Below are 22,517 nucleotides of genomic sequence, written 5' to 3'. Positions count from 1 at the left end.
TCACCATATATTTTCAATCAATGTCCATATATATGAATTAGCCCCCATAGTTTATCATGTTCACATCTTGTTTATAAATAACCTAAGGGCAATTAAGAAAACAAAGGCAAAATTAAAATCTGCCAGAAGTCAATACAGGACTAATGAAATCATACAGTTTTTAATGCAAGCCTCACCATCAGCATGTATGGATGGTGTCACTTTAACATACCTCAGAAAGTATATTTACAGTTGAAGTTTCTTATAACTTCAGCATTTGTACTTTTCAAAATGCAGCAGATAATTCTGATGCTGACCCTAATTTCCAGGACCCCCTAGCTAAAGGATAAGCTTTACCATCATCCTCCAGCTCAGAGGAGAAATATGTACTAGGCTTTCTGATAATATTCTAGACTGTGTTGGTTTCTGTGGGGTGAGATCTTTAAAATACTGTATCTTCTTCCTCTAAAGAAGCTATATCTCAAAGCCCTGTTTGGTGTCATTCTAAAGATGGAACTGAATTCTTTTGAATACTCATAACTGCTGGTCACTTTCATCTTGACCAGTAAAAAACAAAGCAAGAGTATGCTTCGTTATATTTTCTAAGTTAGATCAGAATAAGACAGGTCCAGTGATGTATGGATTCCATGAAACTCTGAACTGCTTTTAATCAGAATGGCTTGATGTGATTTCTAAATCTTTCAATTTAGTTAATTTGAGGTAATTAACACTACACCTTGAACTACACTCTACCTTGAGGAAGAAAGACATCTAAGCAATGGTGCAGTGGTATACTAAGAGTATCCCTAAGTTATCTTTATAAAACCATGATCGGGTTCATTTATATTGAAATTGTAGTTACTGCCTACTTAATGGTAGATGATTATGATTTCAACTCTTCACAAGATCACTGCTCTTCCTTGGTAGGTTATTCATGATAGCATGCCTGAGAAACTTGATGAAGATGAATTGATAAAATATAAATCAGTGAACTTACGATCCCGTGGGACTTCAATGGCTCTGATGAGGTTATGAAGATATGAAGAGAGCACCACGACCATATAGGTTAGGAGATACCTTTGAATTACCATGTTGAATATTTGGCTAAGATTCTATGTCCTCAGTTTCCTCCAAGAAGGCAAAGTGGCGCCTTTACTGCTGAAGTATACCAAGGTGTTTTGAATTACTATAAAAAAGAAAGAAAAAAGAATTAGTAATCTACTACTACATTAAAATTCATATATGCCTCATTTTTTCCCTAAATCTTTGCTGGAATGAGACAAACTAGAACAAATTACACACAATCAGTTACTTTCTTGGTCTAGGATAATTCAGATGACTACATCCAGTTATCTTGAATGTTCTTTTAAAAAAAACTAAGCAGAGGCAGGTATGCTTAGTATTTAAATTCACTCATATGTAGAGTTCTTAAACAATTCCTTCACCCAAGACATGTCATTTGTGTATAGAGGTATTGCACTGTACAATTGGTCATTTTTTGAATAAATGAAAATGATATCACTAATGTTAATAGGAAAGAGTAAGGGAGAATCATTTTTGTGGAAGGCTGTGCACAGGCCACATAAGAGAGAACATTCACACTAATTTCACTGGAGCTTTCTTTCAAAAATTCCATGAACTTATCCCATCTACCATCCCTGCTAGTATTCCACTGTTAAAGTATTAGTATTTCTTTGAAAAAAATGAGTATTATTACCAGTAGCAAGAATGAGCAAGAAGAAATGATCTCAAATAACACCTCCGTAGTTCTTGCAAGTATGCAGTTCAACTCTTTGTGCAAGCAAATTATCTTTTCCTGCACTGATTTTTCTTCAGAGCTTAGTATGTCCCTAAAAATGCCAATGGAAGTGAACAAGTTCGCTTCCCTTTCTTAATTGATTAGAACCTTCTAGTCAGCTGGCAATTGCTGTCTGAAACTGATCAGACTTTAATGAGTTTCAAACTGAAGGCTTTTTTGTGCCCTAAATACTGTATAGATTGGAAAATAATATTATTACCATTTATTACATTATATTTGTGAATGTTCACTATACAAGGCAGCTGCTAAATGAGGACTACTTGTAAATGGGAGCAGGTTCCAATGGCCAAACAGATACTAGCAGAAGATTATTCCCCATGTTTTTCTCCATTCTTTTCCAATGTCCAGAACTGCTTTGCTTTGTTATTTAAGAACAAGAATGCTACCTCTGCAAATATTTCACCCCCAGGAATCAACTTGTTGATTGCTTGGGATGCAGCATACAGGATAGGCAACAATAATTAGTATGCTGCTTGAGGTCCGAGAAGTAATGAAAGAAAGCTCTTTTGCTGGATGAAACAAATGTTGCCAACTTATTTGTGGAAACATTAACATTAAACCAGGTCCAAATGCAGACTCTCTAAAACAGAGAAATTTAAGTGCTGCCAGCTGCACCGGCATCTTCTTATAAGCAGGCAATTCACCATTTTCCTTAGAGTAATTTGCTGCCATGCTTGTGCGAGTGGGTAGTTTGTACTCAGGAGACACACAAAGTGCTATTTGCCCACAGTTGACATCAAATCAGGACACAGCCCACACTGTCCCGACCTTTACTGTTCCTGAGTCTGAAATTCTACCCACAACCTTAGTAATGCAAAAACGATAGCATTCTACAAAGATGCTGATAGTGCAATCGATTTAAAAAAGCACACATCATAACCAGTACCAAGAACCCTTTTCGTAATCATTAAGATGCTGCTCAGGAGTGGCATGACCTGGCATGCAGACAAGTTTCAAGGAAAAAGCATCCTGATGCAGCAGGTTCTGGATGCAAACTTCAGATGGAAAACTGGAAACCTTTTAAATGTGTGCTAAATATAAAATGCACAGTCAATTTCTTCGATGGGTAAATAACAGGCCTATTTAAACTATATCCTGACAGAAGTATCTTCGGTGCAGGCAAATACCTGCCAGAAAACCTTGGAAAAGCCTTGGCATGCCAGTTCCACTACTTTGAAGGATGGATCCAATGTATATTGCCTCTTTGGATATCTTGCATAGGTTTCTTTGACCCTATCAGGTAGGCTAGACTAAGAAATCAATGGCATATTCGCCAGTGTTACTGTAATAGAATCTTGCAATCTGAATGTATTCATCCCCCAATTTAACACTATCTTAATTTGAACAGAAGGAGTTGGAGGCTTTTGTTCATCAATGCTACATATTTTATGCTACATATGTGAACTTGATGGAAATCCCTCCCTCCCCTCCCCCCCTGGATCAATTTCTAGCAAAACAAGCTGCATCTCCATTAAAAAGTGATTAAAAACCACCATTTCCCCCACCTGAAATAATCTCTCAATATATTATCAAAATAATTGTGAAGATTGCCCGCAAAGAGCTATAACATGCAATGTTTTTTTTAAGTATAATCAAATGTATGTATTCTGAAATGTGGTGGAATGTAGCCTGGATTCCTAGGAGAGGGGCTGATTCCAGGGGACCAAGAGACGGTGAAGTTTAGATAATTTGGGTTGGAAGAAAGAGATTTAAGATTACTCCTCCCTAGAAATTCTCACAGTATATCTTTGATGGTGCAAGTAGTTTGGCAAGATTCTGTCTATAGGTGAGGCATTATAAAGGAAATTGCTTGGAAATAACTTTATGTATCTTTCTTGGTTCTTGAGGCCTGGCAGTAATCTTTGTTTGATGCTGTTTTGCAGGTTTTTTATAATCACCATAGTTTTATGTACCAATAAAGATACTTCACTGAATCTCTCCAATCATTCTTGTCCCTAATTTAAGGTATTCCTCTAGCACATTTTTTAAAACAAACACTTCCTATATGATTAAAAGCTACTGTGGATTAAATGGCCTCCTTCAAGAGATGCAGCATTATTCTACCAATTCTGAATGGAAAAGGATGATTTTGTGACACAGAAAAAAGATGGAAGGAATAAGCTACATCACTGCATTCCAGATGTTCTTATGATTGTAAGCCAATGTAGCAATGCAAGACAAATGCAAAGGCAAATGCTACATTTTAGTTAAAATGATCTTGTGTACTGCAGGACAATTAAAAAGTAAGCTTTCTACTCTATTGTTCATCTATCTTGTTTCTAAGGAAATAAGGATCATTTTTAATTACAATACTTTGAATTTGTTCCTAGGTAGAAACCATTTAAATAATACATTCAAATTTCCACAGGCTGAGAAATTCTCTATTCTCCAACATTTGACATGATCCAGGAAACTGGATGGGGTGGGGAGATACCTAATGCCATATAGTTCAGGGCAAATTATATTTAGCTTTGAATTAATTCATTTCCAGGATCTGTGTGAATAATTAACATGCTATTAAAAAAGACTCTAAAAGTAATTTCATCTCATCTGGGTATTAATTATAGTTCCAAAGGAAAAAATTCACACACCAGAAAAATAAATACTAAAATAACCAGCTGAATGAATGTATGTTTTTTTCCCCCCAGATGCAGATGGTGAAGCTGGAAATACTAACTGGATTCCTATATTCTTATAATCAAAGCTTTCCTTGTCACAGTTAATATAAATTAATTATGGCTATCATTAGAGAACAAGATATATAAAAAGTCTAAAAATATCAAGCCACAATTACATAAAGATACATACACTATATTGCCAAAAGTATTCACTCACAACTGTCTTTATAACTATTTCTGTTATTTTTTAGTGGATCTTCTTGTAAAATTCTTTTTTGTTTTTATATATGCCCCAAATTAAAAAAAAAGAATTTTACAAGAAGATCCACCAAAAAATAACAGAAATAGATATAAAGACATATTAGACAACCAAGAAAGGCTAAAAACAAAGCAAGAACTGAAAGACGAGGGAATAGATATTGGCTGGTGGCCCTATTTACAAATACAGGCATGGTATAAAGAAGACAGATCTTTTAGATTCCCACAGGAAAGTCATAGGCTTTGAGATTGAGGATATTGAGCAGTTGAGAGAATTTAGGTTAAAAAAAAGGAGGAACAACCATGAATTACTATTTGGTGGGGCAGTGGTTCTACAGGCCACCAAGCCAAGTAGAATGTAATAATTAATATGACTAAATATGAATGTAATAATAAATTATTAACCAATTTATAAATCAACCAATTTTGTTGTATTTAAGTACAATGACAATAAAGATTATACTTATATGAACATGAACAATACCTTCCTGGACAATTTACAAAACTTTCAGGGAATAGAGACATAGTAATAATGTGGCAATTTAATTACCTTGCAGACTTTCTTATTTTCTAGAAAGTTGAAAAGCGACAAAGGGATAGACTGTTCCAGATCTGAAACTACGCAATAACAAAACTATATTAAGAGGCAAAAGCAGTGTGAATTTTATGAAGAAGTAATCGTGGTATTCAAGGTACTACAGAAAAAGAAACTGAAGGATGAACCAACATACACACATTTTAGGAGAACCCATTTAACAAACTTTAAAGTACTAATGAGATTCCACAGGCAGAAATTGTCAGATCAATGAAATAGCAGGAAAGTTAAAAATGTCTTCAAGAAGGAAGCTGGAAGTATAAATTCACAACTTTTCAACAGACACACCAAGAAATGGAAGCAGTGCAGGAATCTACTTGATCTGCATAAACAGCTTTTAACTGAGCAAAGAATGAGAAGGGGCATACTGTGTTTCCCCGAAAATAAGACAGGGTCTTTTCTTTTGACCCCCGAAATAAGCACTTGGCCTTATTTTCGGGGAGGTCTTATTATTTTTGAGGTGCAGGAGACGACGAGCATGGTCACCTCATGGCTGCTGTTATGTTGCAATATTTTTGGGGAGGGCTTATTTCAGCACATGCGCTCAAAAATACAATTGGGCTTATTATCTGGGGAGGGCTTATTTTTAGGAAAACAGGGTATAGAAGAACTGATTTAATCACAAAGTTATTATCTGCAGGAAAAAAAAGATAGAATTGTAAAGAAATTTAGGCTTGGGTTAGAAATTAAAAGCAAAAGGTTGGGCGTGGCTATGCCAATAGAGAAATCACAACAGGGAATGGGCCTTTTGCTATGAGATAATGATAGGATAGTATTGAATTTTTATTATAACTCATTTCTAAAAATAACGAAAAACATACGGGTGAAAGACGTGATACACCGCATTTGGAAATCAAAGTAATAGAAAAGTTCCCAGCATATTAGAACTTCTTGGGCCTGTTCTGTATTCTGTTTATTGAATCAAGAAAAATTCCAGAATCTTCCTAAGAGTCAAATTGCTGCATTAGTTCCTACTTCCATTTTATATTGTTCATAAATCTTGTCTTGTGCTAGCCAGATTTTTGCAATAGTTGGCCACAGGCATCTTGGCAAAGGAAATGTCAGAATATTAACCAGAACTAGGTTGGGAATCACACTCCACCCCAGGGCTCAAATTGCTAAAAAATCCTGATTGATTAGTGGTATACAAAATGGAATTAATCGATAAACGTGATGATCCGACCTAAAACTATCTATTTGGTTACTCTCTAGCCAAAATTAAGAACAGCTTTCGGACATGTACTGAATGGATGGCACATATTGCTTCAGAGAGACAATATGTAGTCACAGCTTACATTAACAACCACAATGGAGCATGTCTATAGAAGAAACCCTATTGATAAGATGAGGAGTATGTATGAACATGCAGCCCATATACAGGTAGTCTTTGACTTACAACCACAATTCAGCTCAAAAATTCTGTTACTAAGTAAGACAGTGGTTAAGTGAATTTTACCCCCTTTTACAACCTTTCTTGCCCCAGTTGTTAAGTAAATCACTGCAGTTGTTAAGGTAGTAACAAGGTGTTAAGTGAATCTGGCTTCCCCTTTGCTTATTAGAAGGTCGCAAAAGGTGATCACATGATCCCGGGACACGGCAACCATCATAAATATTAGTCAATTGCCAAGCATCCGAATTTTGATCACATGACCACGGAGATTCTGCAAATGTGAAAAATGGTAATAAGACATTTTTTTCAGTGCCATTATAACTTCAAACAGTCATTAAACAAACTGTTGTAAGTCGAGAACTACCTGTATAAAAAGCTCTCTGATATCTTTGCAAATAGGGGCGGGGGGAGCAAAAGGAAGATGGGTATGGATAGGAGAGCACCTGAATATCTTCTTGACAAATTTAGAGAAATTAAGTATCTTGTAGCAGAGAAGAGTTTTAATCAGCTATTGAAAGCTATCAGGACATTTTAGGTAGCAATTAAGCATTTAATCTTTATTTACATTTGCAGGAGGAACAGTAAAATACCAGATGCTAATGTTCCCACAAAGACACTTTGTAAAGCTGCTTCATGGGTTTTATTCATATAATTACAAGTGATTGAACAGCAAACATATTCCTGAAGGAGGTTCTTCACCACATTGTCAGTAATGAGGTACACTGTTAACTGTTTATATTACAAAGAAAATGAAAGATTTAAAGGTGTAAAGTGTCACTGACAAGAAGCATCTTCCAAGCTCTACTAAACTTTGCCTATGTCATTCAGCTTCCTTTCCTCTCCACATTTTCCCATGATTCACAGATTTCTCTGTAACAATAATTTTTGGGAGGTTATTTCTTTTGCTGTTAAGTCGTCACAGACATTTGAGTTTGACTATCTGATAATTCTCTTAATTTGTCCTCTATTGTGATAGCTTTTTTAAAATGGAACAAAATATTTTTTAAAAAAACTGTAAGATAGATAGATAGATAGATAGATAGATAGATAGATAGATAGATATAGATAGATAGATAGATAGATAGATAGATAGATAGATAGATAGATATGTAGGTGTGTGTGTAATACAGAAATTTTCTTTATTATATATTCCTTTTTTTATCAAGCACACTTAATGGATGCATTGTTGAAAGCAATTAAACATTTCATCACTAACATAGAAACTATTCAGGAAAAGCATATCATGTTCCAAGGAACTAACACTGTATTCCATCCTATCAGAAGATGGATGGTATTTCCCTTTTATTCCTTAGAGTGTCAAATTATTTAGATGAACTATTTGCTTGGACTGATCATCCTAAGGCAGTCCGTTTCAGCTCATTTGCAAAAAAATGTCAAGATTCCTATTGGTGTTTTCACAGAACCTTTGCGTATGTGGCAGGAATAACTACGACTCCCTTAAGGGTCAAGTTACATGGCCTGGGTATCTCCTTGTGGTGACTGCTGAAGAAGATAGAGGAGTCTCTGTAAATGATTGAAGCCTGGGAAACAGGCCCGTCAGTCAACAGGAGTGCTGATTTACCACCAGTTTACCAGATACTTAGGAGCCAAGGGTACAGCAGCACAGGGAAACAACAATCAACAATTTAATAACTGGCCATCAACACTCCAATCAACAACTAAAAGCTATTTCTATTCTATTCTATTCTATTCTATTCTATTCTATTCTATTCCATTCCATCCCATCCCATCCTATCCTATCCATCAAAAACTCTGTCCTGATTAAAAGGTCAGAAGAAGATAAAGTTCAGGAAATTATAGGTCAAGGTAAACAAGTTTAATTCATGTGCCTTTGAAAATGAAAATGTCAGATAAAAGAAATTTGAGTCCAAGGCAGAAATGCAATTTGAGAAAGTGTTTTGGGCTTGAACCTTCCTAGTTCTCTTGAAGAAAAAAGAATGGGAGGGGAAGGCACATTGAGACTTACAAGATTCTTTTACTATAAGCTTAAGATAAAAGTGGTATTAACATGAATAACTTTGGCTCCACAGTCTAGTCACCTTTGAAGAGCTGACACCCATTAATATGGCTGACTTGAATGGTAGACAGATGTTATTTTGGCTTTGCCTGCTCTCTTTACCTGCTGTGACGGTCTTAAACAAGAAAGTGATAATGGAAAAAGCCTATTCTTTTTCTTAAAGTTTCTAATGTTAGCAGAAATACTTTCCTTAGGAATTAGTCTTCTGATTTATATGGAAGGTATTTGATAAAAGAGTCATGATACTTATTTATGGTTGTGATATAATTACAATTACTTTATATTTTCAGCATACAAAGTTTTATTTAAATTAAAATAATTGTATTTATTTCATGTAAGATGTTACATCCCGAATTTTAGTGCTCATTCATCACTGAAGACTGCTAGAATGAAACCCAATAATTAAAAATGTAGTTTTCAAAGTTAATTTGCGTTTATGTACATGATTATGTGAATGAGAAACAAAGAGAAATAATAAAGACAGAAGAAACAGACATGGCTATTATTTGCTGAAATATATGGTTCCTAAATACATTTTTTTCTTAAGAATGACATAAAAGAAGATGCAATTTAAGTCCCATTATTTAGGTGTTATCATAGAAGAGACCTGTTTTTGTATTATCAAGTGATCTCCATTATATTGACATACACAAAAGAAACCTATGTATCAGATTCTATGATGCACGTGAGCTGTTGTGTTATGCTTAAAGATATATATATTGAGCATTGATATCAAGTCTGCCATATTTGGCTTGGCGCCTTCCTGGCATCCTGTATGGGGGGAAAATAAATGGGCAATAAACCTGTATTAGCATGTGCTAGAAAACAGAAAGGCGGGGGGGGGGGGTTACAGCTTGATGAAGAACAGAGAAACTCCAAACCACTTTGTGCCAGGACTCAAGGTCATGCACCTGGAGAAGCAATGTAGATTACCCCAAACATCTCAACATTCTCAGAACACCTAGGCAAATGTTCATTGGCTGGAGATGCACTGGTCATGGGAGGAGGGCTGGGATGAGGGAAACTATTTTGTATCCTTTTAGCATGGGAAATTTAGTTCTAGCCTGACTTTATTACAGCCAGCATCACTTCAACCAAATGGAGTTGAGGGTTTTTCTTTCCTAAGAGAACAGATTGGAGCAGGTCTGACAGAATATATTATATAGTCTATATAAGTGCAAGAATAAAATACAATAGATATACTTACACTTTTCTTAACTTTATTCTTGTAAAGATTTCTAGTTGTTTTTATTAAAGTTTCATTAACTGATTTTAAACACTGAAAAGTTATAAAATCAGTGTTATAAAAAGTTATAGAACCAGTGACACTTTTCTAAACGTATAAGCTAATGCCATATGTAAAAAAGTCCAAATGTTCAAGGACTTTATGCAGGAAGCAATCTTAAAGTTAGTAAATATGAACTACAAGAATCAGGACAATTGCTAGATGTTTATATTTTTCTGTATTTTTGGTGCCATTTAGTGGTCCTCTAGATTTCTGGAGATTACATTTAGTAACTCTGATCAATAAATTACAATTTAATTTAGTAATGTATTTTGTACAAAAATACCATACCTGCTCCAATGTTCCCTATCATGATCCTACAAGGTTCTTAAAAGGAACATCCCAAGAGCCAGAAAGAAGATTCAACAGCTTTAGCAACAATACAACACAATTCCCATCCAGGGGTGGGTTCCAGCAGTCGCTACTGCCAATTTGCTTGAGAGCATGCCATGTGCACTCGATGTGCTTTGTGCGCGCGTGCACAATCCAATAAAAATTGCTCTGCGCATGTGCAGAAGCAAAAAACAAGATGGTGGCACTACAGGAGAACTGGTTTGGGGACATGGCAGGCCTGGGTCGCTGCCGGTTCCAGAGACCCAGGCCGCCAAACCACTACCAGCTCGAAGGAACTGGTCTGAACCAATAGGAACCCACCACTGTTCCTATCCTCAGCACTCTCTACCCTAATCATTGTATCTTTCATCAAGTCCTCAAGAATGTTGTCATCTAAGGATCAAAGTCAGAAGACAGAAAAGGATAAGAACACTTGCTGAGGAATAACTGAATCAGGGAGCACATCTCAGGAGTAAATTGCTGAAGGAAGCCAAAATAGATTAAAGGGATGTCCTGGGAACAGCAAAACTCGGTGAAGCTTTTTGTGATTCCCATGTTGACAGATTCTAGCATCAAGAACACTGCTGCCATTTCACTTCAGCTCATTTCATGACTTCTCAATTTTTGTATTTCTTCAGATACTGTTCCCTTAAAATAATAGAAGTAAAGAACTCCAGACAGATGCTATCTAGCCTCCACTTAAACACAAATGAGGACAATATTGTTTTATACCATATTATTCAGTAGTCTTATGAATATTTGCTTGACCCTCTCAACAAACTATTCTCCTTTCATTGGTTTAGAGCTATTATAGGTAATTTTAATTTTAAAAGACACCATTATATTTCCCCCACAGCAATATAAAAGCAGGATAGAACAAGAAAAAGGCTACATTACTAGCAAGCTCAATCCTTTAGAATTTAGATATGCTACGAACAATAAAATGGTGTGTTCAAAAGAAAGTGTAGTAAAATGGATATATTGGCCAGATTATAAAGATAATATATAGATGTTTAGAATATGAGATCTGTGGGTACATCATGAAAATGGTTTTGCTATTGAACCCAGTTAAGTATTTCTCAAACTCTATGTCTGCAACACCACCTGCCCACTTGCTTTGATATAGTGGATGGATGAATAAGTGTAAGAACTTACATTTTTCCACCAAAAGTAAAAGAAGAAATATGAATTTTAGTCATCTGAAAAAGGGAAACAAACTGTATCTATCTATAACATAAAGAATCCTTCGAACTGATCTTGATAAGTGGTAGATGCACAGACCAAGTCCTTTTCTGTGTTCAGCAATACAAAAGTGATTTGTCACAGTTTTTTCCCCAGTCCAGGCATATGACATTATAGCTATCAGAAACGACTTCTGGAGCATTGCAAAGATTACAGCTTGATTTGCTGTAACAGTGTTCAAAGAACATCTGCAGTTCATGGCCAAGAACTAAATAGGTGATGGGAAAGAATTTTTCAAATTGGTCCCTGGAAAGATTCTCTTTAAAACTGCTGCCTCTGCATTTATTTTTTGCCTACAAGGCAGCCACAGGCCTTCACTCACAATGCTTTTAAAATGCTGCAGTTTGGATGACTGATGAATAAAGAAAAGGCTCTAGCCACAGAATGGACACCAAATGTTCATCCATAATATCCCTTCACCCAGCATTGAATGCAAACCAAGGGAGACCCACTGCACAGGAAGAACTCTATGGATGAGATGGCTGTGACTTTTATCAACTTTCCTGTAGGCAGGTTGTTTTAAAAATCAGCTGATTATTAATCTATATAGCCACTTAGGAATAGATATTGGAACACATCGGACATCTCATCTGTTTGGCAGAATCCCTTTTTTCAGGGAAGGTAAATGGATTGTGACTTTCCATCTTTTTATTTATAAATAGTACCCAAAGGCACGGGCAAGGTGTATACTGTATACCAAGAGAAATACAGCTTGCCATTTGGTGTACTATACAAAAGCAGAATGATTACGGTACTTTTTTAAAAAATGATGCTTTCTTCAAAAAAAAACACAACAACCTCCTGCCAATGCTATAGAAATATAATAAAAAAACATATTCCAGACTTTGGGTTCAGAGATTTAATTAGCTCATGTTTCTATTAAAAATACTGGATTTTAAAGAAGAAACATACAGCACACTCTCTAACTATAATCCGGTTAACAATTGGTTCACTGAATACAGTGTGTCTTCCAAGCAAAATATAAATAGATTTACCCTGCCCAATTATTGTTTCTTGAATTCTAATTGTAATGTCTTCAATATCCTTGCAGGCTTCATTTCTTTTCCCCCAGTTTCCCGGATACAACAGATCTTTTTAAAATTATTCCACTTTTATTATTATTCTTAAATAACTCAAGGAAACCAACATACATAATATATATGCCTTTCTCCTCTTGTTTTTTCCACAAAAACACTCTGACCTGAATTGAGTGTGAAAGAGTGATTAGTTCAAAGCCACACAGCCGGCTTTCATGCTTAAAGTGGGACTATAACTCAGTCTCCTATTTCTAGGCCAGCACTTTAACCACTGCACCAAACTCATGTTTTTGTGAGATGGATGGACATATAAATATGATACATAAATCAATAACATTAAATAAACAGGCTTCCTTCCATTTACATTCAACGGGTTCATACCACCAAGAACAAGATAATCATTAAATTAGATTAGATAAATCAACTAGAAAAACATATATTTTTCTTCCATTAGACATACTTGACAGCTTTTGAGATAACCTATTCATCTGAGGCATTTAAAATATAAATAGGCATGTTCTTGAAAAACAGGACTACTTTTTATTTTAGGACTGAGCAAGGGATGAAAAAGAACTGTGCTTATAATTTCTAATTTATTAAACTAAAAACAGAACTTAGAATATGAAGTGAAATACTTTGAATTTTTCAGCCGCTTGCACTTAGTCTGGTATGATAGAGAAGTTATAAAAAGTTGATTGGAATTGTTTAATTCATGCAGAAGTCCTTTGATGACAGAGAAATGTCCCCATAAGACATCCCTACTTGTCCACCCTCCAATAGCCGGATATTTCTTAAAAAATCCAACTTTCTCCAAGCAAAGGAGCTGATATCCAAGAGTCTGCAAATTACATTTGTCAGATTACCTGCTGAACAGAATCTTTATGAATTAAGAGTTTTACAAAATGAAAGATTCAGCAGACTATTAGAGATAGAAGATAATGTATATACTTGAAGTTAGTTGAAAACAAAAAAAAATCCATATCCATCCTTTGATAATTCTGACTCACTACCAACTGCATTTTAATACAGATTTCAGAATTGATATAATGGTCCTTCCTCTCCAAATCTGAAGCTTCAGTATTTTTCATACTTTTATCGTTGCCCATCCATCCAAACATCTCTTGGGGGTGCTGAACACATGGATCTGTTCTGAAGTGGGTTCCTACGGGTTCGATCGAAGTGATAGCAGCATGGTGGTGTGGGTCACTGGAGCTGGTAGTGACCTAGGTGTGCCACTCCCCTGAACCGGTTCTTCTGTCGGCGCCATCGGTGCCCCCTTTGTTTTTAAGTTCTGTGCATGTGCAGAAAAATGCACGCAGCTTTCATCCAGCATGCGTACAGCACACACAGGAGTGAACCGGCAGTAAAGCTGGGCGGAACCCACCCCTGGATCTGTTGCTAACATATGCAGACAAAGCACCTTCAGTGTGTGTGTGTGGGGGGGGGGAAGACGGGAAGAGGAGAAAGATCAGCCAGACTTGAAAATCTGTGAACTAATTCAGCATCTCGGAAGCACTGTAGCTGTTGGACTGCAACAAATTCAACACTGCAACAAAAGTGATGGCTGAGGACAGACTCTAATAAAAAGTTGAAAAACAACAGTAATAGAAAATACATAAACTGTACTGCTAAAATAAAAAAAACCTCATGGTTATTTTCAACTGTGTTCAAACTATGTGTCCTAGCCAGATCAACACAAAGCACCGACATAGAAAAAAATGAATTGGGTGGGTGTCCTATGAGTATTAAAGACTGCATTTGTCCAACACACTAAGTCTGTGATGGCGAACCTATGTCATACGTGCCACAGGTGGAACACCGAGCCCTCTCTGTGGGCATGCCAGCCATTGCCCCAGCCCAGCTCCACTGTGCATTAATGTGCGCCTCCCGCCAGCCAGCTGGTCTTCAGGTCTTGTTGCACCACATTTGGGGCCTGGAACTCCTCCCGCACCAATCTGGAAGACAGAAATGGGTGGGGGGGCTGCATGTGCGGGGGGGGGGTTCACATGTGCATGCACAGGGGATCGCGTGTGAATGCAGGGAGAGAGGCATGCAGGGGAGTCATGCACACATTGCATTATGATGCGGGCCTGTGTGTGTGTGCGCTGTTGCGGGCCTGTGCAAACTTTTGGCATGTGACAACATAAAGGTTAGCCATCACTGTATTAAGTCTTAAAGCATTTTTTTAGGTTTTGGCTTTATTTGGTCTATTCTCCTGGCCACCCTGGTTTATAGTTTAATTGTATGTATTGAGCCAATAAAATATAGTTTATGTGGAAGAGACAATGAACATGGAAGCAAACCATCTAATAGAAACACCCCCAGAGATATATGTTTTTGCCTTCTCTCAGCTTGCAAAGAAAAAATGGCAAATTCAACCTACTATAGCATTAATTATATATATTAGGAAATTAAACATTTTGTTATAAAAGGGAGAAAAAAAATCAGCTTCAAACATCTTATGCCATAAGATTTCTTGTTTTAAGTGTGCCTATCATTAATATGCTGTTTTCATTCTTTCCATTCCTTTTCTTGATATATATTTAATAAATGTATATATACGGTTGCTGGAATTTTGCAAATAAAATCCTTTATTAAGTTTACATATTTGTAGCTAGAATTACGGTAAGTGCTTGGAACATCCAGCCTTCCTGATCGCAATAATATGGTCAACACATCCTGTTTTTGTTATATAGTTAAAAAAAATACTTGCTATCTCTCTAACTTTGGACATATTTATTATAATTATAGATAACTTTCACTAATCCTATTTTTCCCTTGCAGTATGACGACACACTGATTTCAGTTCATTTTGGCTGGGGCCTTTTATCATTTTATGGACTTTTTTATTTTACAGTTTTCAAGGATTAGAAGGACCTGGAGACATCTTAGCCTAACTGACGTGCATATCAAAATTGTGATATTGCGACATTAATTATTCAAATAATTTGCATGTGATACTGGGACATTAATAATTCAAATAATTTGCACAATTACTTTCAGATATATCAGACTGTAATGGGCCTCTAGTAAAAGTTTTTATTACAAATGTAGTGAACTTGGCTAATACTTTCTGAATCAAGGTAATGGAAATATTTCTCATATTGAATTTGGTAGATATTTTTTTTTCTGCCTTCTAACTAAATGTACCGGAGTCATATTCACATTCTAGGCCTGGATTGTGATTGCTTAGTGATGCTAACGTTAGGCTTTTATTTTTAATCACATTAAAGTGCTGTACCACAATCTTTGAGAAAATTATACTACAGGTAGTTCACAAGTTACAACCACTTGTTTAGCGACTGTTTGAGGTTGAAAGTCTGAAAATTGTTCTCACATTTACAACTGTCAATGTGAGTGATGTGATCAGTATTTGGGCACTTGGCAACTGGTGTGTATTTACGATGGCTGGAGTGCCTTGAGGTCATGTGATTACCATCGGTGACCTTTTCAGTAGGCTTCCAACAGAGTGAATGGCAGAAACTGGATTTGCCTAACAATCACATGATTCAGCTTAGCAATTGCAGTGATTCACTTAACAATCATGGCAAAAAAGGTTGTAACATCAGGAATGACTCACTTAACAACTGCCTTGCTTAGCAACAGAAATTCTGGTCTTGATCATGGTCACAAGTCGATTTTTGGTTGCACTCTCCCAAAGGGAAGCTGGCACCTCTTTCTGTGGCTCTTCTGAGCTTTGCTTAGTGGAATTACTTCTTGGATTATCTCTCTATTTGAATTGTGGGTTTCCCTGCATTTATTTGCCTTCTGAGGCCAGCTCCGCTGTGGAATCCCCGGACACCATTTTCCCTGGAAAGGATTTGTATCTCTGAACATAACCATGGTGGCAAGAAAACCACCAACTGGCAAGGCGCACTCTGCCCCGTCATCTGCTGCCCCCAGTCCCACAACGCAACAGTCTAAGATCACCTCATTGTTGCAGAAAGGAGGGGCTGGAGAGGACACAAAGGAACATCTGTTACGGAAATGTTTAAAGAACTCATGAAGGGGCAGAATGAAATGAAGAAAGAAATGGCAGAGGTTAAAGAAGAGCTCAGAGACGTTAAAGAACATATTGCTGGGAATAAACAGAGAATTATGGTGTTGGAGGAGAGAGCGGCGGAGATGGGGGAGGAGCTTAAAATAACACGCAAAGGAAACGCAAATGTAGAACATTTTCTGACAAAAATAGAATTTGAAAGAATGTCTTTTTTTCTTAGATTCCAGAACTTGCCAGAGGAAGAAAATGAAGATCTTAAAGAGATTATGAGTACAATTTTAGCAGATTATATTAAGGGAGACAAGAAACAATTAGGGTGCGATATGGATCTGGCATATAGGATAAACTCAGCATATGCCAGAAGTCATAACGTTCCCAGAGAGGTACATGTAAAATTTGTCAGGAGATCCACAAGGGATGAGGTGCTCGCGACCCAAAGGGAGAGACCATTGAAATACAAAGAGGAACAGGTCACCATTCTTAAACAGATCCCCCAAAAAATAAGAGAGAGAAGGAGGAAATTCTCCCCCTTATCAAAAAAATTATATAACATGGGGGTCTGGTTTAAATGGTTGTTACCAGAGGGGATGATGGTCTTCTGGGAGGGAAATAGGATCAGAATTAATACAATTCAAGAGGCGGAAGCCTTTATTAAAAAGAATCTTTCACCCCCAGAGGAGGAACTTAGTGGGAGTAGGGAAAAGGACAGCAAGACGCAAGATAAGGAGGGGGTAGGGGGCGCTGAGGCCCTCCCAAGAGGCAGGGAAGAAGAAGCAATATCGAAAAGGCTTAGATCACAAAAATGAATGTATTTGGAATAATTGTAATTGTTGATACTACAAAATTAACAGAGAAAAAATAGTAGAGCACATGTTTGATAATAATGGTTAAATTTGTTCTGATGCTTTCTTTTATATTTTAGTTCTAAGATTGTTAAATTTGTGGGTTTCTAGGGGAGACTCTCACCACCAGTATGGAAGCTGCAAAAAATTTTCTTGTACACCCTTTTACCCTTCCCTATATATTTCAAAACCAATAAAAATTTTGCAACAACAAAAAAAAAACAAGTCGAGGACTATCTGTAATATGAAATTTGCTGCTCCAGGATTCTATTACTGGCACAATTCTGGCAAGTGGTACTGTTCTTATTTACTGTTATTGATTTATTCATTTACTGGGCATGCTAAAGACAGGGATTGGTGCATTGTCTCAACTTTGTTTCCTTTCTGCTTCCAAAATTACAAAAATAAGCAGAAAACCTTCCAGGAATATTTCTTCTAAATGTGGGCTGGGGGAGGAGATGCATTTTGGAAGATAGCTAGACTAGTTAGCCACCTGTCAAAACTTGCAGCGTTTTTTGGTAGAAATGTTTGGTGTGGGTGCTTTCAAAAGAGCCTGATTATTGGTTGGTATCACCACAAAAAAGATGAATTAAAATTGACTAGGTATTGCAGCATACTTCTCTATCTCTATCAGAGGTGGATTGCTGCCGGTAGTAGTGGTGGCAAGAGGCTCCACCCACCTGCCCGGACGCTTCTGTGCATGCGCAAAAGCGTTGTGCACGCACCCAAACTGGTAGTAAAATAATTGGCAACCCACCTCTGTTCTCTATATCTATTATATAGAAAGGAGAGTGGTTACGTGAGGAGAAACATAAAAGTAAGTCAAATATAATGGGGATGGGGTTCAGAAGGATATGATAAAATAGAGAGAGAAAGTCAAAAACAAATGCATGCTGATTGAATGCAGACTGCATATAAAAGTGAGTAAATACTGTTGAAAAAAACTGGAGGTAATTAATCATACAGAGAGGATTAATGAAACTCAAATCATTTACCAAATATAGAGCTAGAGAATAAATGGTTCAAGAAGTTAAGAGGATTATAGCTAGGCTGAATTGACAAATTATTTAAAATGAGAGAGGTGAAAAGTATAAAGAATAAAAGAGAATGTAAGAAGTGGAATATGGATAAGCAAGGATGGTTTGCATGTGCACAAAAGTATAGAAAGGATTAGTAAATGGTATCAGTGTAAACTAAAATTAGATTTGGTTCCTTTTTTCTATCCTTGTGAGATAATTTTTGGATTATTATCTTTTTCCTTTTTTCCCCACTTTTTCCAATTTTCCACCATAATTTTACTTCTATTAAAAGGGAATAGCATGACAACTATACATGGCTGGGTGAATATATAAGTATGTATGATTTTTCCCCTTGATACATACACAAAGAAACAATTTAGGAAATCAAATTGAGCAACAGTGAAATAGATGGAAAATGCAGTATTTCAATCATGTTTCCTCCGTCAGTAGCTACTGCTCCATGATCCAGCATAGGTAAACAAAAGAGCTAGCTCATTAGAGGGGTGGAAGCATTAAAATCATTCTGGAAATAACATGATTCATTACAGCAAGGGTCAGGAAATTAATTTAATGATAAGCTTCAGAATATAACTCAGTTGAATTCAAACACCCATCCCTACCCCTGTCATCCCCTAATAATATGAAGCTTAGGTTTAAAAGCAGACATACATCTGGCCCAGTAGTGGGTTTCAAATTTTTTTAGAACCTCTTCTGTAGGTGTAGCCTGCTTTGTGGGAGTGGCTTGCCGGCCATGTGACAGGGTGGGCGTGGACAACTTGTAAAATGTGGTGAAACTCACTTAACAGCGCTCTTTCTTAGCAACCAAAATGTTGGCTCAGAAACTCTGGCATTTGAAGCACGCAAGTCTTAAAGCTGTCAAGTTACAAGATCCTGGCACCCTTAGCCCTTTAGAAAAAAAAAACCCAGGGGTGTTCAAACTTGACAGCTTTAAGACTTGTGGTCTTCAACTCCCAGAATTCCACCTCCAGTCATGTTGGCTCAGGAACTCTGGCATTTGAAGCACACAAGTCTTAAAGCTGTCAAGTTACAAGACCCTTGCACCCCTAACTCTTTAGAAAAAAACCCCAGGTGTTGGGTCTGAACCAATAGTTCCGTTCTTGTTAGTGTATTGAAGTTGATGAAATAAAGCTGTTACTGTTGAATGGATCGCCCAGTCAAGTGAATTAATATAAAAACTTAATACCAGGGGTGTTCAAACTTGACAGCTTTAAGACTTGTGGACTTCAACTCCCAGAATTCCCCCTCTCGCTCTTCATCTTGATGATGTGCAGACAGGCAGGGGGAGGGAGCTGGAACCAGTTCTAAACGGCACTTTAGATTTGTGGAACCTCTTCTATAGAAGAGGTTAGAACTGGCAGGAACCCACCCCTGATCTGGCGATACAGAATTGCCTATTAAATAGCATGAGGTCCTCTTCCTTCTCCTTTTCAATTTCAGATAATCAAGGTATAAGTAGCAAATTTAGGTAAGATTTGGTCATCGTATAAACTCATAACAGCATTCAAAATCAGTCTCAAAACTGCACCATTTTAAAAGCTTTGCAGAATATAATATTTATATTTTATAATACAGTTCCTTATTTTCAGAGGAGCTCACATAGAGACCATTATGTAATAGTTAAACCACGTGGTAACAAAAGGATGAATCACTGTTGCTAGGATATTGTGAGTCCTCTGGACATGGGCTCCACCTGGTGATCCAGGAAGGCGTACAAGTCCAGGTTCTCCAGGAGAACCTTTCAAATTGCAGAATCCCCCTTCCCAAGTTATCAACAGGACCACGATAATGATTGTTTTGAGACAAACAGCTACTCCATCTTTTTGGCATTTAGTATGATTTTATTGCTACCCACTCGCAACCCCATGCACAGCGTATATAGTGAACGTCTTACCTGAATACTATGGTTCTGGATACTGATTTAAATGCTTCTGTCTTATTCCTGATTTAATACTGAACAGCCTATAGAACAAGAGGGAATAAATCAAGAAAAAGAATTAATGGTCTGCTCATAAATCTGCTCAACTTAAGAACAAACCCTTTTAAAATGAATGCAAGGAAGATTTGGAGGTTTTAACTATTACATTTTTAATACTTCATATTGCTTTCTTTAACCTTCAGACACTTTTGAACCCCATATTTTGAACTATGAAGTACTGAATTCTTTAGATATTCAGTGTAGATGAACAGAACAGATATCTACTTTATGTGAGAAAAAGGAGATTTTGTCAGAGTTTGTTGCAGAAATCAAATCCAGAAAGCACACACAGATAACTGATTCAGCAGGATTCATTAACTTCTCTTTATATGGGTACATAATAACACATGAAGTAATATATACAATACCAAGAGTGGTTCTTCTAACATGGCAGAAAGTTACAGGCAAAAATAGGCAGAGGACAGAACAGCAAAGAACAATTCAGAATTCAGAGAACAGACCAGCATAGTTTAGTTCTCAGCACAGACTTGTAGCTTTAGTATAGAAAAGTTGGACTAAGCCACGCCAAGGCGCCAAGCTGTCTCCAGCAAATACTTTCCGTTTCTAAGCAGCCCTCATTGGCTAACTTTGTTGCTATGCTTGTTCATTGGCTGTTCTTGTTACCATGTCCTATTCCAGCCAGTCCCCAATAGCTGACCTATTGCTATGTCCTATTCCAGTTCATGAATATTCTGAAAATATTTGCCCAATTCCATTTTAACATTATTCTCTGATGTGACCAGAGTTTCAACCTATCATTAGTAGAGGAAGTGTAGTTTAATGCCAATGTTAAATGGCAGGAGAACGATGTCCTGAGATATCCCATGTTAAAGTCACTTAGGGCTAGTTTTCTCCCCTTACCAACACTAAAAAAAGGAAGATTGCAGTCTGGACAAAAGATTGCAGGCTGTCCAAATGCTGCTGGATCCAAGGATGGACAATTGCAAGGCATGTAGAACCACCCACTCCTATAGGGAGGTCTTAGTCACTATTTAGACCCATCCCATGTCACCTTCCAAGAAGTCTTTACCAGCTTTGGAGAGGGGTGTGTGGATCCTAAGAACACGTAACAGAACTCACAGTACCAAGGACCCTGTCAACTTTCTTAGATCTAACCTCTACCCAGATAACTGAGCAACATTGTGTCTATGTCATTGTTAGGGGGGAATTTCGCCCTGAATTAAGGAGGTGAGGATCTTGGCATTCCTTGTAGCATACTTTTGAATAAGCGAAAATAAACCCGAAGCAAGATCTAATAAAAACATTTTAATATAAAAGAACATAAAAATACTAAAGTGCTAACTCAATTAACTACATTTTGGCAAGATCTGTGTTGTCCACCTTCTTGGCAGGCGAAGGAAAGATCAGAAAAAAAAGTTAAGGAATGTGAATGAGCAGGCGCATTAAATCACTTGCAGATAAAGAACTGTGACCTGCGCAGTAAATTTCAGCACAGCTAGCAAACCAATTAACACAGTGACAGTCATCTCCATTGTACTTGCCCAACCTAAGTTCAACTCAGAGCAGCTTTATCTGATTGATACCTAGAATAATCCTCACAGCTGTACTGGAGGATCTCCCTATAACAACAAGACACTGGATTTCTCAAAACAGGGCTGTTGGCTAAGATATAAGAGCAGAGGAGGAAGCTTGTTTCTACTCTTTTAACCACAAGCTAATCCCTAATAAAGGCTCTCACTTGTACTCAGTTGGTTTCATTCTTTGTCCTCCTCTAGGAATCTTTTCATTTAAATCAATCATGAATTTGTCTATGGAGATTCTCAGTCATCCAGGTCATGGTTGTCCAAAAGGTGCTTTTTTTCCAAGAGGCAAGAGTTGCCTTTTGGGGGAAAAAGCATCATTGGGTCAATTATGAATTATTTAAATGATCTCATTCTATGATTGTACTTCTTTTCCCTAACCATTTTAATTTTACCAGATTCTTAAAATCTCTTCTTAACTGAACAGTGCAACTGGGTTTTACTAACCGTCAACTGCTTATTTATGGAAGACTGGTTTAGAAAGAAACATGCTTCTTTGATGAAGCTTTCAAATGACACAAGCAG

The 22,517-nt window shown here is 37.0% G+C and overlaps 1 protein-coding gene across 20 annotated transcripts in view; it reads right to left on the bottom strand.

Annotated features, from left to right (window-relative positions):
- NFASC (neurofascin) overlaps positions 1-22,517 on the bottom strand; it is a 181,823-nt gene that overhangs the window by 105,465 nt on the left and 53,841 nt on the right. For 19 of the 20 annotated variants that reach the window (XM_081947818.1, XM_081947819.1, XM_081947813.1 and 16 more), the window contains exons 2-3: positions 20,368-20,435; positions 977-1,165 (exon numbers count right to left, since the gene is read on the bottom strand). In XM_081947818.1, coding sequence (XP_081803944.1) covers positions 977-1,070 — 94 coding nt within the window. In that variant the 5' untranslated portion in view covers positions 1,071-1,165; positions 20,368-20,435. Of the gene's footprint in view, positions 1-976; positions 1,166-5,224; positions 5,293-20,367; positions 20,436-22,517 lie in introns of all 20 variants that reach the window. The other variant, XM_081947820.1, reaches the window with a different exon arrangement.

This window comes from Natrix helvetica (genome assembly GCF_964273705.1).
Source record: "Natrix helvetica genome assembly, chromosome: 3".
Classification (NCBI taxonomy): Eukaryota; Metazoa; Chordata; class Lepidosauria; order Squamata; family Natricidae; genus Natrix; species Natrix helvetica.
Note: the sequence above shows the minus strand (reverse complement) of the source record. Positions and strands in the feature narration are given on the sequence as shown.